The 15,853-nt window shown below is 38.8% G+C and overlaps 1 protein-coding gene across 2 annotated transcripts; it reads left to right on the top strand.

Moving 5' to 3' along the window:
• The first annotated feature begins 666 nt into the window (after window positions 1-666).
• On the top strand, window positions 667-2,853 carry LOC149250934 (putative calcium-binding protein CML23). Of its 2 annotated transcripts, XM_089459285.1 has the most exons (3): window positions 667-791; window positions 1,024-1,477; window positions 1,817-2,853. In XM_089459285.1, exon 3 carries the CDS (start codon window positions 1,818-1,820, stop codon window positions 2,493-2,495), a length of 678 nt encoding a protein of 225 aa, XP_089315411.1. In that variant the 5' UTR covers window positions 667-791; window positions 1,024-1,477; window position 1,817; the 3' UTR covers window positions 2,496-2,853. The 2 variants fall into 2 exon arrangements, with proteins under 2 accessions (XP_089315411.1, XP_089315412.1); XM_089459286.1 differs by lacking the exon at window positions 667-791 and having other exon boundaries at window positions 803-1,477.
• Window positions 2,854-15,853: the final 13,000 nt, after the last annotated feature.

The following is a 15,853-nucleotide window of genomic DNA, read 5'->3' as shown; positions in this document are numbered from 1 at the left end:
GTGCTTTCAATAATAACTCTAATTTTATTTTTCAAATGGTTAAACTTCTTAAGAAATCAAAATCTTTTTTTTTTTTTTTTTTAAATCTGGTGCTTTTCAAATTAACTTATATTATTTTTTCTAAAAATCTCGTGCTTCTGAAATTAACTCTAATTTTATTTTGCAAATGGTTAATTTTTTAAAAGTCATATTCTTATTTATTTATTTTAAAATCTCGTGCTTTTGAAATTAACTTGGAAGACATAATTCTATATTAAAATTCTTCATATTGATGTGAAAACTGATTTTTTACCTACTTTTTAGGTAATTTAAAGTTAAATTTTACCAAATAAAAAAATAATATAAGTATTCCTTATTTCTTGCTTTACAAAAACTATATGTTAATCTGAGTTGATTTCAAGGTAAATTTTACTAGCTTACTTTAAAACTATTTTTTTAAATTTTAAAGCCGGACCTTAAAAAAACCTGTATCTTAACTGCAAGTACCTTGACACGTGTACGATGGCATGTAACTCTCGTGAGTTTACCCTCCTTTTTGAAGATAGAATAAAATAATAAATATTATTTTAATATCTGATCAACGTGTCAAACTTGGAATAGTGATAACATTATGACGTGCCTGCCTGGAACCTCGAAATAACGACTCAGTTTCCTTCCGTATGATAAATATAAATAAATGAGCACCTATAAGACTGGCCCTGCGTTCTACCATGCATGCTTTGTTTAGGTGATACTTCCATTTTGGGCGCTTTAGTTGATTCTTCGCAGCGGGCCAGGCGAAGATTTCTGAGGTGGTTTGACTGTTCCTGCATTTTGATTTTCTTCAATCTCAGAAGATTTTGAGATCTCTTCATCTCCGGCTTAACATTCCACCTCCAGCTTAACGTTCCACGATCCACCGGAAAGTTCTGGAGAAGTAGAGATTTCAATTTTTTAGGGTTTTGTTTTTATGAAGAAGGTGAAGAGATTTCGGTCTTATTTAGGGTTTCGTTTTTTGGATACTGAACCCGAGATTTATTGCAGGAATATTGGAAATTTGACACTTGTAGACCATCCTGGCAGCCGTAAGAGTCTTCAATAGGGATTTTGGTCTTCCGAAAAAGATTCCAAGATAAAGATCGTTACCCGTCATATTTGGGTTCGTCAGAGAAATTGCAGCTACTAGCAGCCGTAATTGCGTTGATAATTTTGTTTGGCCATAAACTGGCTCTCACCTGCAAATCTTTTTGGCGGTTCATGAAACTACTTGCTTTATATTAGAAACCTCTTGGAAGTTACGGGAAAGATTTTAGCTATTGGAGTGACTGCATTGCGGTTGCTGAGAAAGAGCAGTTGTTAAAGATTGCTTGTTCTGGGCGGCAACTTTGCTGATTTGGTCATTATATGGTAAGAAACCCTCAACTAAACAAGCTTTTCGTGGTGCAAGCGAGAGTCTAGGGGGTAAAGAAGCTTTCTGCAGGCACAGAGTTCGAAGAAGGTAAATCTTGAGCCTATCAATTTGATTAAAATATGACGTGAAATAATTGTGAAGCTGTTGAAAGAACAGGTTTCTGTCAGTTTTTTTATGCAAAATAAAATTAGCGTCTGTAAAACTCAGTTAGCGGTGTAAAGGACATTCTAGCTCTGTAAAATGAAGAAAGATCAGTTTTAGCGAACTATGTTTTGGTGAGGGAACCTAACCCTTGGAGAGTAGCCTTATAAAGGTCGGGTTGATTTATTTAGTGAGTTGTAAAGTGTGACCTATTTCTTTTATTTTATTTTGTGCCATCGAATTTCCATTGTAAGAACCGATTTGCTGCGATTGGCATCCTTTCAGGATGGGATTGCAGCGGTTCTTAACTCTTAGGCGGTCTCAATCACAGCCAAGTTCGCCACGGCTATCCGAATCAGGTTCTCGGCGTCAGTCAGGTTCGCAATTGTCATCAATCAAGTTTTTAAGCAAGAAAATATTCACCCAACATAGGCGTTCTTCCGCCTCCCAACCTGAAACTCCAAGGTCTCCGAGGGTTTCTTTCTTCGGAAGCGGCAGATCGAATCACATTGACTCCAGCCTTGCATCCACCCGACTTGTCAAAGATCTGGAAGATGTTTTTAAGAAATTTGACGCAAACGGAGATGGAAAGATATCGTGGCTGGAGCTCAGGTCGATCTTGAGTTCCCTTGGTTGCAAGGCAACAGAAGAAGAGGTGAAGAAGATGATCAAAGAAGCTGACCGCGACGGAGACGGTTTCATTGATTTGCAAGAATTCGTCGATTTGAATACACAAGGCATCGATTCTGCTTCCAGCCTGAAGGATCTGAGAGATGCTTTTGAAATTTTTGATTTGGATAGAAACGGGGCAATTTCTTCAGAGGAGCTTCACATTGTTCTGCGAAACCTGGGAGAGCACACCACAATGGAGGACTGTCAATTGATGATAAGGGGTGTAGATTGCGATGGAAACGGGCAAGTTGATTTCGAAGAATTCAAAACTATGATGTCCAGTTCTATATAGATGCTATTTTTTTTGACATGTTATGCAAGTGCATACATTAATGCCGTTGTTTCTGTTTGGAATGGTTTCTTATTTTGGGCTCTTTGTTTTTTTGCCAATTTCCTGGAAGGTCAATTCGTCCCTCGAATGATATAAAGGGAGGCATCGTTTTGGTGATTAAATGTTGGTATGGATTTGTACATAAAAAATTTGAAGACCTCTCCTTGCCAGTTTGGTGTGATCTATTTTTAAAGTTGTGTCTGATTTTAGGATATTGAGGAATTATTTGATATGGATTTGTACATAACTTTCTGCAAGACCTCTGGTTGTAAAGTTTGGTTTGATTTATATTTAAATTTCTGTAGCCTTTCTTATTTTAGGGTTTTGGTAACTGGAAGCAATATTTTAATGAAGCCAATGGGAAACTTGTGAAGACATTAAATGAAAATTACTTTTAGCGTGACTATTGAAAAGTACCTATTTTTGTATTGTATAAAGCTGCATCATATCTATCTCTCACAAATAGGATTTGAAATTTGAAATGAACTGTCGTGTTCCTCGCTGGAAGCTGTCAACTTTCATGCATCGCCTCGCTGTAATACACGGTACCGCCGGTAGTTATTAGGAAGAATTGCGTCGCTGTAACACACGGTACCACGGATAGTTATTAGGAAGAATCGCTGTAACACACGTACCACCGGTAGTTATTAGGAAGAATCGCGTCGCTGTAACACACGGTACCACGGATAGTTATTAGAAACAGGAAGTTTCTTGTGAGCTTCGAAAGGTGCGAATCTCAATGCGAATGGATGTTTGCAAATGTGAATCGCACAGGATCATATCAGATGAGACATTCACAGGATCAGATGACATGAGATATGAGGAACGATATTCATTGCCTGGCTGACAAAAGTTTATCGGTTTGGGCGGTGCCTTTTTAATGTTCCGAACCCCACAGGCCGACATCCTTGTTCTGGATTGTTTATTATCGTCGGCTGTGCCTGTGGGCGGTTCGACTTTTGGGTATTTTCAATCTGATTGTTTATTATCGTTGGCTGTGCCTGTGGGCGGTTCGACTTTTGGGTATTTTCAATCTGAGGAACACGTATGTTCTCTCATGGTCCCTGGGTGGGTGCTGTGATTCCCATGAATTGGTATTTTAAAAATTTATAGGCTGGTCTGGTGAAGCGATTTCGGTGGAAGTAATGAAGAGAGTTTGTGGTCGGTCATCAGGCCAGGATGGAGCTCGGGGGTTGTGTTTACTGATCTAATAAAGACGCGTCACGCTTTAAACAAGGCATGCCTGGTGGATTCTGTTTTCCCCTGTTTTGTAAAACTGAAAAACCATCCCAACGTATCTTTTAATTTAATCGCTCACCCATTCTTGTGAATAATTCCTTCAGAGTGGGTGGCTGATAAAATGATTTTTCTACTCAATTATTCCTGTGACTTTCTCAAAAAGACCTGTTACTTTCTCCGGCCTCCATTTAACATCGATAACCCATGTGATTTGAATGTCTAATTCCTGTGAGATGTCTTCTTTCCGTTGGTTTAAAAAATTAATTATAAGTTTAAAATACCCATCGGTTTTGATGATTGCTGTGTTTACTCGAAACGTTCCTGTGAGGTGTCCTCTTCCTTATGGTTTAAAAAACTAATTATAAGTTTAAAATGCTTATCAGTTTTGATGATTATTGTGTTTACTGGAAACGTTGAAATTTCATAAATGTAGATTTATACCTTGGATTTTATTTTTAAAGACGACTGGTCCAAAATCTTGATTTGGTGAATCATCTATTTTTTTTAATGTTGAATCGTCCATTCTTTCGTTGAATCATCCCTTCCTTGGAAAAGGGTTGAAGTGTCTAGTCAAGAATGTAGGTTTCTTAGAGTTATACATAAATCTTGTTTCGTTGAATTATCAACAATGTCCGTTTCTTAGACACACAACTTTAATTTTCCTTCAAATATTTTGACAAAATATCGTTCCATCCGCTCATCCACTCTTTGGTAGAAGGGTGGGGTGAATACCCAAAAAAAAATGTTTACATACTAGCACACTTAAATTTCTTTTCAATATTTCGTGGAAATCTTGAACTGTCGAATCATCCCATGATTTCCTTTAATTGTTTTGCCGAAATTTAGATTTGTTGAATCATCCACCCCTCGTAGAATTCCAGTATAGAAAATTATTGAAGTAGGTGTTGGCATTTATCTTGCTATCCAAGATTCGATCTAATCTCAGTAAGTATTGGTATTATATTGCTGTCCGAGATTAATATAATATGGAGTTGTTAAAATATAATAATTTCGATCTAATAATAGCAGGAAGTATGGTTATTATATTGCTATCCAAGATTCATGTGTGTAGTAATTAAAATATAATAAAATGATTATTTTATGAGCAAACAAGATGTTGCCAAACAACAAATCCTATCCTTGCAAGGTGTGCTTGTTAACCTCTCGTCAGACATTATACCGATAACCTTTCAATTTTCCAATCAGTTTATTGAGTAGGATATTACTATCACTCATTGAATCATATTACTTGAAGTACAATTTTTAGTTTATTTGAGTAGAATATAATCATAGTTTAGTATCACTTACGTATCTCCATTATGCACTCATGACTTTTCTCCACCAACGTTTGAAATTATATCAATAAATTATACCAATCAGCTTTTAATTTTTTAACATTTTTTTTTATTGTAAAATCAATATCTTAAAAATATTGCACTCTATGTGTAACTTTTCTCTTGACAATGCTTGAAATTATACTAATAAGCTTTAATTTTTTAAATACAATTTTAGTACAATTTTAGTTTATTGTGTAGAAATACACGTATAAGAATATTTTTTTGGATTATTTTGGATTAGTTTTGGTTAAAAATAGAAATATAAGTATAAGAATATTTTTTTTGGATGAGTTTGGGTTATAAATAGAAATATAAGTATAAAATTTTTTTTGGACTAGTTTTGGTTATAAATAATTAAGTAAAAGTATTAAAAAAAACATTTTTGGAAAATCTGAATGTAAAGATTTTTCTCCAAGGAATTAGAGTTAAATTTTTCTTCAAAAATTTAGAGTTTTGAATAATAAATTTAAGCACTTTGAGGCCATCCACAAACTAAAACATAAAAATTTGGTTGGGGTGAGAATTAAGGTGGGGGAGAGATAACATTAAATTTAAGAGAGTCCAAATGAGTGATCACCACTAAAACATAATAATTTGGCTGGGGTGAGAATTAAGTTGGGGAGAGATAATATTAAATTTAACAGAGTTCAAATGAGTGATCACCATTCTATTCAATGGGTTATTGAGTTCGAAAATCAAAACATATGGAGCAGATTAAAGCTAACTACATGGTTGATGGAAGACATGCTTGATTAAAATGTTGAAATGCAAATTATTTGTGTAAATCTCCTTGTCATTTCTCTTGATATCTTTTTTGCTTGCTTCGGCTATAGCCAATACTCTTCATTTGATACGGTCTATAGTCGTTCCAACGATGGAAATAATTGGTTTCACAATATGAAGGTTGACAAAGAGATAGGAAGGCAATCATGGCAAGAGATGCCCAACCATGGAAGAGTTTTATCTTCCGCAAGTGGGAGCTAGGCATATGGAAAATTATGGGGTCCTCGTGGATAGAGAGCATTGTTTGTTAGTGCCACATGTTAATTCCATTGAGAGACATGTTTGCATATGTTTTTAGTTGGAGATCCATTTTGTGAAGGGAAGTATAATCAACTTGTGGCCAAATTTATTTCCCTTGGTGTATGGGAGTCAGAAGATGGGGTTAAAGTATGACTCGCCTTAACTCTTCGTTTTATTTGGGCCTTTACAATTCTTCACTTTGAATTGTGCAACACTACCCTCTTTGAGTCGTCATGGTGGGTTTTTGGTTTTGTTTTTCCTCTTTGAGTCCTCATGGTGGGTTTCTGGCTTTGTTTTTTTAGACTCATGGCCTTGACTCTCCTATGGTTCATTGCAATTTGAGCATCTTATTTGGACGCACCTAATACTTTGGCCCCTTTGATTTCTCATTATTTTCCTCTTTAGATTTTTGCAAGGATGTGTAGGAAGAAGAAGAGGATGAGGCTTTTGCCATTTTGCGGCTAAAGCTTTAGTGCAACCAATTTGTGTATACCCTTTATGTGGCCATGGAGTAGCTCAATGATCACAAAACTCAGTGGAACATAGTTGAAGATGAGATGGGGCACATAAGAACTTAGATGGAAGGTCTTGATCCTAAGATTAGCCTTGAGAACTCATGAATTGTAAATTTTTTCCAATCTTAGGAAAAAGTTGGAATATGGGAAACTTTTTTGAGTTATGGTTTACTTTTTGTGAATTATTACAATTATTATTATTTTTTTCACGTGATATATTCCATATAAGGAATGTAGATCTACTATCAATACTGAACATCCATAATGTCACTTGCTAGATGGGGAGGATTCCATTCCTTCCTCCCAACCACTTAGAATAATCCAAATTTACAAATTATTACAATTAGCTTAGATCCATCTTAAATCTAGATCTACCAAGGGCCTAGAGGGATCAAATCTCTTTTCACTCTAAAAGAGGTTTACACCTCAAGGGATTTTGTCATGCCCCCAGGCCTACGGTAGTCTTCCAACCGAGCCGGCGAGGTGCGACAACACCGAACACTTTCTTTTTAACAATACTCATGCACATGGACTACACCTACTTCACATTAACATACTTAGTTTGTGTTTCGCAACCAAGTAAAATGCATTAGCCTTTATACTTAATGAAGCCCATACTCATTCATTATCCAATATGCAATTAACCAAGACAATAACAATTGCACACAAGTATAAAGGGAGGGGCAACTCCCGAACAAGTCTGCTCGATAATAATATATTATGACAATTCTTCAATAATACATCATACAAGTGTGCTTGACAGAATTCAAGCCAACACTTGGAAATATTTACAATCAAGGCAAAGACAGCCTTTTACAACCATGTGCCAACCTCTTACGGTAGGAGGGTGCTCACCCGAGACACCAAGAACTCCTCCTTTCGATTCTGCACAAAACTGCCTTACAACCGTGTTCTGTCGTCCTACAATCAGCTCCTGGTAAAACTGTGCACTCCACACGTCAGCGCATGAGGTATGCGCACTTACTGCGCCTCCCTTTTACCCCTTGCTCGATGTAGAGAGATATGCGAAGTTGTTGATGAACTTCGATGATGCAAATGAGCTCAAACCTCCTCGCATATATACACATTCCTGCGTGCTATTTGGAGGGGGTGTCCAGCCTTAAGGCCGACCCCATAACTCCACGTTCAACACCCCAAATGCCTTCAATACAAGTCGGCTTAGCTTTAGTTTGCATCGCATATAAATCGTGAGCCAACACTTAGTCTTATTTCAAGTGTTGCTCGCTCATGTCGCATTGTTACATTCTTTCGTCGCACTTATGTCGCATAAGTGTCAGAGGTCCGTCGTATGCCCGCCCGTTCGTCGTGCAACCGTCCGCCCGCTCGTCGTGCACGGAGCGCCCGCTCGTCGTGCAACCGTCCGTCCGTCGTGCACGCCTGCCCGAGTCGCGGAGGCCTTAGATCCTCCTCCACCTGAAATCGTTGTCGTCCTCGACAACACACCATCTTGGTAGCTCTACACCAAGATCATCATCAATCATGATGTCGACTCCTCCACATAAGGCAAACATCACTGCAACATATATAAGGCTCCATCTCCATCATGTATCACCTTAGTGACCAATTGTCACCAAGACAACCATACCAATGTATGTCATAGATGTCCATGATCATCGACCACCTGCCACAATATTCCCATGCTGCTCTCCACCATGGAAGGTCAATCCCTCCAACTCAAGCTACATGTCTACCGCAACAATGTGTCAACTCAATCATGCCATCATCTCCATGTGCAAAACTGCCCATGTCATGCCAACAAGTGTTAGCACACCCCAACCATGTGTCAACAACTCATCTCCACAAGAAGTCATCTCAATCCATGATGATCAACCATCATGTGTCGTTTCCATGTGAACTGCTGCCATGATACTCCAACACGATGTCAACATATCTCTGTACACTACTAGTCCCCACGTTTGAACTAGTCGGGTGATCAGTCCAATTGTCACGCTCAAACTATGAGAATGCACATCCTCATGTCACCATCAGCCGGTTCTCAAAACATACTGCCACATCCTGAACTCGATCAAGAATCCATCCATGTAAGTAAATCCATGCTCAGGTCCATGAAGTAGTCCTCATCCCATCTGCAACATGTCTCGTATAGTCAACCTGATGTCCATGACTCTAGCTGTCCATGATGTCCAACCCATGTAGACTCCATCCCAACCTTTGATCATCTGCACCCAAGTTCTCATCTGTCATGAAGAAGCCTCCTCCAAGGCCCCTTGTAAAGTTGATGTGGTTCCTCCCTACCAAGGCCTCCACATCAACCTTCCTCCAAGGTTATCTATAGAGAAAGGAGGGCCAGGAAGTTTCCTCCCTGACTCTCATCCACCCATGTGTCAGATTGATGTTGTGTCCTCAAGTATCTATGCACAGCTTCAATCTCTTCACATGTACATCCAAGCTCACCTAGCTTGTTCTTTGTCAACTGAAAGTCATATATGCCCATAGCATATCTGCAAAAGTCCACTATCCCAGCAGGATCTCTACCTTCATATCCTTCATCAACCACTGCCTCTGAAGTAGCACTCGGGCTCCCTTCATTTGTAGCTCCATCGTGAAGATCATTAGTAGAATATGCTCCCAACAGGTGTCTCCATGTTCGTGAGGTTTTCTTCTCATTTTCTTCATTCTTCTTTCCAGCTCTTGCAACGAAGTCAACAAGCTTCCTTTCCTTCGTTGTTTGAACCACACTCCCAAGTCCCCTTTGCTCCACATCCTCATGCTTCACATTTGGATCTTTGGGATACAAAGTCATAGAAGCCATCCTTGGTCTATACCCCAAGCAACTTCTTCTATTCATCGGTACCATCACGTTCTTCCCACCAACTGTGATCAAGAGAATGTCCCGGGTCATCATCGGTATGGCTTGTGCAAGCTCCATAAAGTCCAACCCCAACACCATAGAATGATCATCCATGTCCACAACTCTCAAGTCCAACTTCCCGAACCATGATCCTACTTTTACCTGAGTGTCCTTCAATACACCATCGATAGCTCTAATAGAAGAGTTAACTGCTTTGAAAGCACTACATTCCCTCTCCATCTTTGCTTTCTTCCCAAAAGACTTTGCTGCCTTCCTGCTTATGAAGCTATGAGTAGCCCCCGTATCAATCAAAGCTGCAAATCTCTTGCCCTTCACGGTCACCTGCACAAAACTTAACTTTAAGGAACCATCTTCCTCTATCGGTTTCGTCTTGCGCCTTATCTCAGCAACCTTCTTCAAGAATTCGGCCTCAGAAGTGTCAATAGGCTTATGCTTCTTCTTGACATTCCTCTTAAGGTACTTTACTTCCTTGCTTGGCTCTTCTAGGGAACTCGGCCCTGGTCTAGCTTGACTTGATTTAAGCTTTCCTTCCACCGTATTCTGTTCAAGTGTACCAACCAAGTGTCCATTGACCAAATTCATGGAACTAAACTTTCGAATGTCCTCTAGATGCTCTCGGTAGTGAGTTCCCAACCTGTCAATGTAGTCGAGCTCTTCCTGTTCAATCACAACAACCTTCTTACCAAGAAGTTTCTTCCTTATCTCTTCCTCAACTTGCTTGATTTCCACTTCCACCTTGGTCCTTTCCTTCCTCAACCGGGCCCTTTCATCAAAGAGCTCTTGAAGACCAGGTCCACTATGTCGGATTTCTTCATCAAACTCATTGAGTTCAACATCTATCGTACTTTCGCATTGGCTTCTGAGTTCTTCAAGTTCCCTCCTTAGTTCCGAACAACTTTCTTGAATCTTCATGTTCTCAGCCTTCATTGCAACCCAGTTAGAACTTAATCGACTCATATGTTCCAACACTTCGTACCGGAGAGCTTTAACCGCATTATGGTTAGACTCACCTTCCATAGGTTCATCTACCATCACTGCCTTTTTAGCCTTCTCCATATTTCACCAAGTCACCTGCAACCTGAATCAACCCTTGTTCCACTTTGTGTGAAACGGTTTCTTTCACCTGCAAGAACCTGTCACGAGCAACCCTGCTCACCAGCTCCAAACCGAGCTCTGATACCACCTGTCACGCCCCCAGGCCTACGGTAGTCTTCCAACCGAGCCGGCGAGGTGCGGCACCACCGAACACTTTCTTTTTAACAATACTCGTGCACATGGACTACGCCTACTTCACATTAACATACTTAGTTTGTGTTTCGCAACCAAGTAAAATGCATTAGCCTTTATACTTAATGAAGCCCATACTCATTCATTATCCAATATGCAATTAACCAAGACAATAACAATTGCACACAAGTATAAAGGGAGGGGCAACTCCCGAACAAGTCTGCCCGATAATAATATATTATGACAATTCTTCAATAATACATCATACAAGTGTGCTTGACAGAATTCAAGCCAACACTTAGAAATATTTACAATCAAGGCAAAGACAACCTTTTACAACCATGTGCCAACCTCTTACGGTAGGAGGGTGCTCACCCGAGACACCAAGAACTCCTCCTTTCGGTTCTGCACAAAACTGCCTTACAACCGTGTTCTGTCGTCCTACAATCAGCTCCCGGTAAAACTGCGCACTCCACACTTTAGCGCATGAGGTATGCGCACTTACTGCGCCTCCCTTTTACCCCTTGCTCGATGTAGAGAGATATGCGAAGTTGTTGATGAACTTCGATGATGCAAATGAGCTCAAACCTCCTCGCATATATACACATTCCTGTGTGCTATTTGGAGGGGGTGTCCAGCCTTAAGGCCGACCCCATAACTCCACTTTCAACACCCCAAATGCCTTCAATACAAGTCGGCTTAGCTTTAGTTTGCATCGCATATAAATCGTGAGCCAACACTTAGTCTTATTTCAAGTGTTGCTCGCTCATGTCGCATAGTTACATTCTTTCGTCGCACTTATGTCGCATAAGTGTCGGAGGTCCGTCGTATGCCCGCCTGTTCGTCGTGCAACCGTCCGCCCGCTCGTCGTGCAACCGTCCGTCCGTCGTGCACGCCTGCCCGAGTCGCGGAGGCCTTACAGATTTGATCCCACTGAGCATTAGGCTAGTTTAATTGGGGGATAGCACAAAATTTGAACCCAAGACTTCTGGTTCAATGAGACTTCATTTCAACTTCCATTCCCAATTGAGCTACCCCAAACGGACATGTTGAATGTTATGTTAAAAACATGTCATGGAGTATTATGTTGGTGGATTATTGTAAATTTTTGTTTATAATAGATATTATTGTCTAAATGGTTATATATATATATATATATATATATATATATAGTGTTATTGTTGTATTTTTTTTTAATTATGTTATTTTAAAGTTTTATTATTGAATCGAGAGTTGTTCTCTAGTTTAATATAGTAGAAATGTTATAATGTCGTGTTTAATGTTTTGATTTTGTAAAAAGACGAATAACATATATATATATATATATAAATATAAATTAGTTTAAATCCATCTTAACTCTGAATTTACCAAATGTTGAGAAGAATTAAAACTCTTATTCATAATCATATTTAAATCTAATTTTAATTTTATTGAATACTTTAAATATATGAGTTAAATAAACAAAATTGGTTTGGATTGCAAATATAGACTAATTCTATGTTGATGAGCCAAAAGAGATATCAAATTTGGTAGTGATTTTAAACCTCGCAGATAATCATACAATTATATATATTTTTAATAATTAATCATCTCTAATTATATTCATCTTTTTCATATATATCTATTTTACATAAAAGCCATATGAAAAAAATAGTTTCATCTTTTTCTGTGTTTCTATTATCCTTTTATCTACTTACCCTACAAGCTTAAAAGCATGAGAATATTTTTTCTTTTACATATAATTTTAAATTGAATATAATATTATATTTTAAATTATTATTTAAATATTATTAAAATATATAAAGTTTTTTTTAGTAATCCAAAGATTTACTGATATTCCACAATTTATAAAGGAAAATAATTGTTGCTTATCATTTGCTTGCCACAAGAAACTAGACCAATGTCAAAATAACTAGTTATTAGAAAGATGCATTTTTAGAGTTGAAAGGACATGTAACAGAACATAGTGTTTAAGAGTTATTCCTTGACCAAATTAGCTAAAATTGAAAACATATTACCATAGATAATCTTAGAGTTCATGAAAAACATTGCAACAAAAAATAATCAAGAGGAAAGTGAGGTTACCATCTTGATTAGGCAACCTACGTCCTTGTTATTTGTTCTTGGGGATGAACCCATAGCCAAACTAGCCTTAATGCGAGCAAGGTGACCTTCAATATCTAATAGATACAACTTCATGTCATCTAGCATATTCAAAAAATGCTCGTGTGCATCACAACCTTCAAGTAAAGCCTTGCCTAGGAGTGTCTTCAGCTGCTAGTACAGATCCATCAAGTAGAGGTACTATTTTTGAGTCATGGTCTTGACTCTCCTATGGTTCATTGCAATTTTGCCATCTCTTTGGACACTCCTAATACTTTGGCCCCTTTGGTTTCACATTTTTTTTTTCCCTCTTTCAAGTGGCTAGAGATTTTTGCAAGGATGCATGAAGAAAAGGATGAGGCTTTTTCCATCTTGGGGATAAAGCTTCGGTGCAACCAACTAGTATATACCCTCTATGTGGCCATGGAGTAGCTCATTGACCATAATACTCAATTGAACAAAGTTGAAGATGAGATGGGACACATATGAGCTTGGATCGAAGGACTTAAATTGCATCAACCACAATCGCCGACCGGTGGAACGACACAGGTTCAGACGGGTACAATTACCCCTCATCTTGGTCAAACTTTTAGTATCGGGCAACAACACATGGCTTCACAACCATGGCTGGTGCAATACCAACAACCGCAATTCCAACAAGTATACCAAGGTTCTGAACAAAAAATCTTTGCTAATAGTGGACAACCATACATTCAAAACGGTCAAAATCAAGCATTTTAAAATGGTCATGCCCACCAACCTTACCAAACATACCAGCATCAAATGCATTATGCCGGTATGCAAAGACCAACTGCTCAGGCAATCCCATCTTATCCTGGGTATGCTTCACCTAACCTGAATCAGCAGTTACCCTTTATGGCAACTTTAGAGTTACCTGATTTAAATAGGTTAACAAACGATCCAATCGCTTACGCCCCTTGGTGGCCGGCAATTCCGCATAAACTTCCATCAGATATTCCTAAATTTAATGGAAATCCGAATGAAGATCCATCGAATCACGTGATGACCTTTCATCTATGGTGTTCATCAAACACCCTAAATGATGATTCGATAAGACTTCGCCTCTTTCAGAGGACATTAATGGGTCCAGCGGCAAAATGGTACATCGAATTGCCTAGAGCTTCATTTGACAACTTCAGTACCTTAGCCACAATCTTTTTAACCCATTTTCAGTTACCAATAAGGTACGAAACGGGAACAGAACTTCTTACCAATTTCAAATAGACGATGGCCACTCACATATCTGATCATATACATGAGTGGCGACGTCGTCGTAGAATGGTAAAAACGTATGTCTCCGATCAACTCTTAGCTGAATGGTTTATCAAGTCATTACTACCTTCCATCACGGAAGATGTGGCAAAGGGGGGAGTCGTAACAGAAGAGCAAGTTATCGCTCGTGCGCAATATCTGGACTTGATTTACACTCAGTCTGGCACGCTCTATGATAAAATACCTGATGCCCCTAGACCAGAATTCTGAATTCCTCCTCCTCCTAAATCGAACGATGACTCTCATGCCAGCGATGGCGTGATTGGCACAACAGACACGAAATCGACAAAGGCTACATCCAAAAAGGCCTGTAAGATTTCAAGTCAAAATGCAAAAGATGAACTTCTTGCTTCGGAAGTAAATGCTGTATCAACAGATAAAGGCAAAGAAACCAAACAACCAGGGAGCAAGAAGAAAGGCAAAGGGAAGAAGAAGAAACAGGAGGAATCATCACCTGAAAAATCTTCTTCAAACCCTCCTGGAGATAGGAAACCAAAAAATCCATGCCTTATATGCGATGAGGATCATTGGACCGCAAGTTGTCCACACAGAGCTGAGGTTAAAAAATTCTTCAAGAATTCGAAAACCTCCACAGTGTTAACTGATCCGTTTCCAAATCCAGGAACAAATCTGGTTGAAAGTGAAAATGCTTCCCCGTCCCAAGTGCTAATGTTGTCGGTTTCAAAACAGCAAAATGATGCTTTGATATCGACAAGGAACAAAGATTATGGGAATCCACAGCTGTCGAACAACAAGGATAAAGATCAACCTAGTAGTTCGACAACAACTTCGACAGAAGTTGCGCCACCCATCATTCCTGAATTGACAATAAAACTGCCAAAGGGAGTAGTACACAAGTCAACGTTTAATCCCCGCGCTAGAGCGGCACAACATTATAATATAGTGGAAGATTTGGCCCAATCGCCATCCGCTATGTCGACCCTTGAAGTACTATAGAATTGCCCATCCCAAAGACAAGCTTTATTATCAGCCATTGGTGGGATAGACCCAAAGGATTCCAATCTTGTATCCTTCGACCATAAAGGATACGATCCTCAATTACCAGCTCAACTAGCTTTCTTTGTTCAAGTGAAAGCCCTCAACAAAACTGTTCATCGAACAATTATTGATGAGGGGGCATCTACATGCATTATGTCGATTGAGGAACAACACTTTTGATTTTGCTGTTCCTTTTCCAAAGGAACGACATTTGAGTGTTCCGCTGTTCCTTTTCCAAAGGAACAACACTTTTGATTTTTGCTGTTCCTTTTCCAAAGGAACAACACTTTTTGATTTTTGCTGTTCCTTTTCCAAAGGAACAACATTTGCGTTTTTGCTGTTCCTTTTCCAAAGGAACGACACTTCTAGCACTGGTGTTTCTGTTGTTCCCTTTCCAAAGGAACGACACTTTTGGTTTTCTGCTGTTCCTTTTCTAAAGGAACGACATGTTCGGTTTTTGCTATTCCTTTTTTTTCAAAGGAACGACATTTTCGGTTTTTGTTGTTCCTTTTTCAAAGGAATAGCACTTGTATTCCTTTGTCCTTCCTTTTTTTTTTAAACGACAACATTCTCATATTCCTTTTACCTATGCCTAAAGATACCTATTGTTCCTCTTGTTTCAGGTCTTTTGGAGCACAGCTATACACTCATGCAATGGATACAAAGCTAGAGCATACTGAAATCAACAAATTATATAAAATCGCTACTTTTACAAGAAATTGCTGTGAA

The sequence above is a fragment of the Pinus tabuliformis genome, chromosome 7, assembly GCF_031772625.1.
Source record: "Pinus tabuliformis cultivar Carrire ecotype Pingquan chromosome 7, CPIR1, whole genome shotgun sequence".
NCBI classification, from domain to species: domain Eukaryota; kingdom Viridiplantae; phylum Streptophyta; class Pinopsida; order Pinales; family Pinaceae; genus Pinus; species Pinus tabuliformis.
The sequence above is the reverse complement of the archived record's forward strand: the minus strand, read 5'-3'. Positions and strand labels throughout refer to the sequence as shown.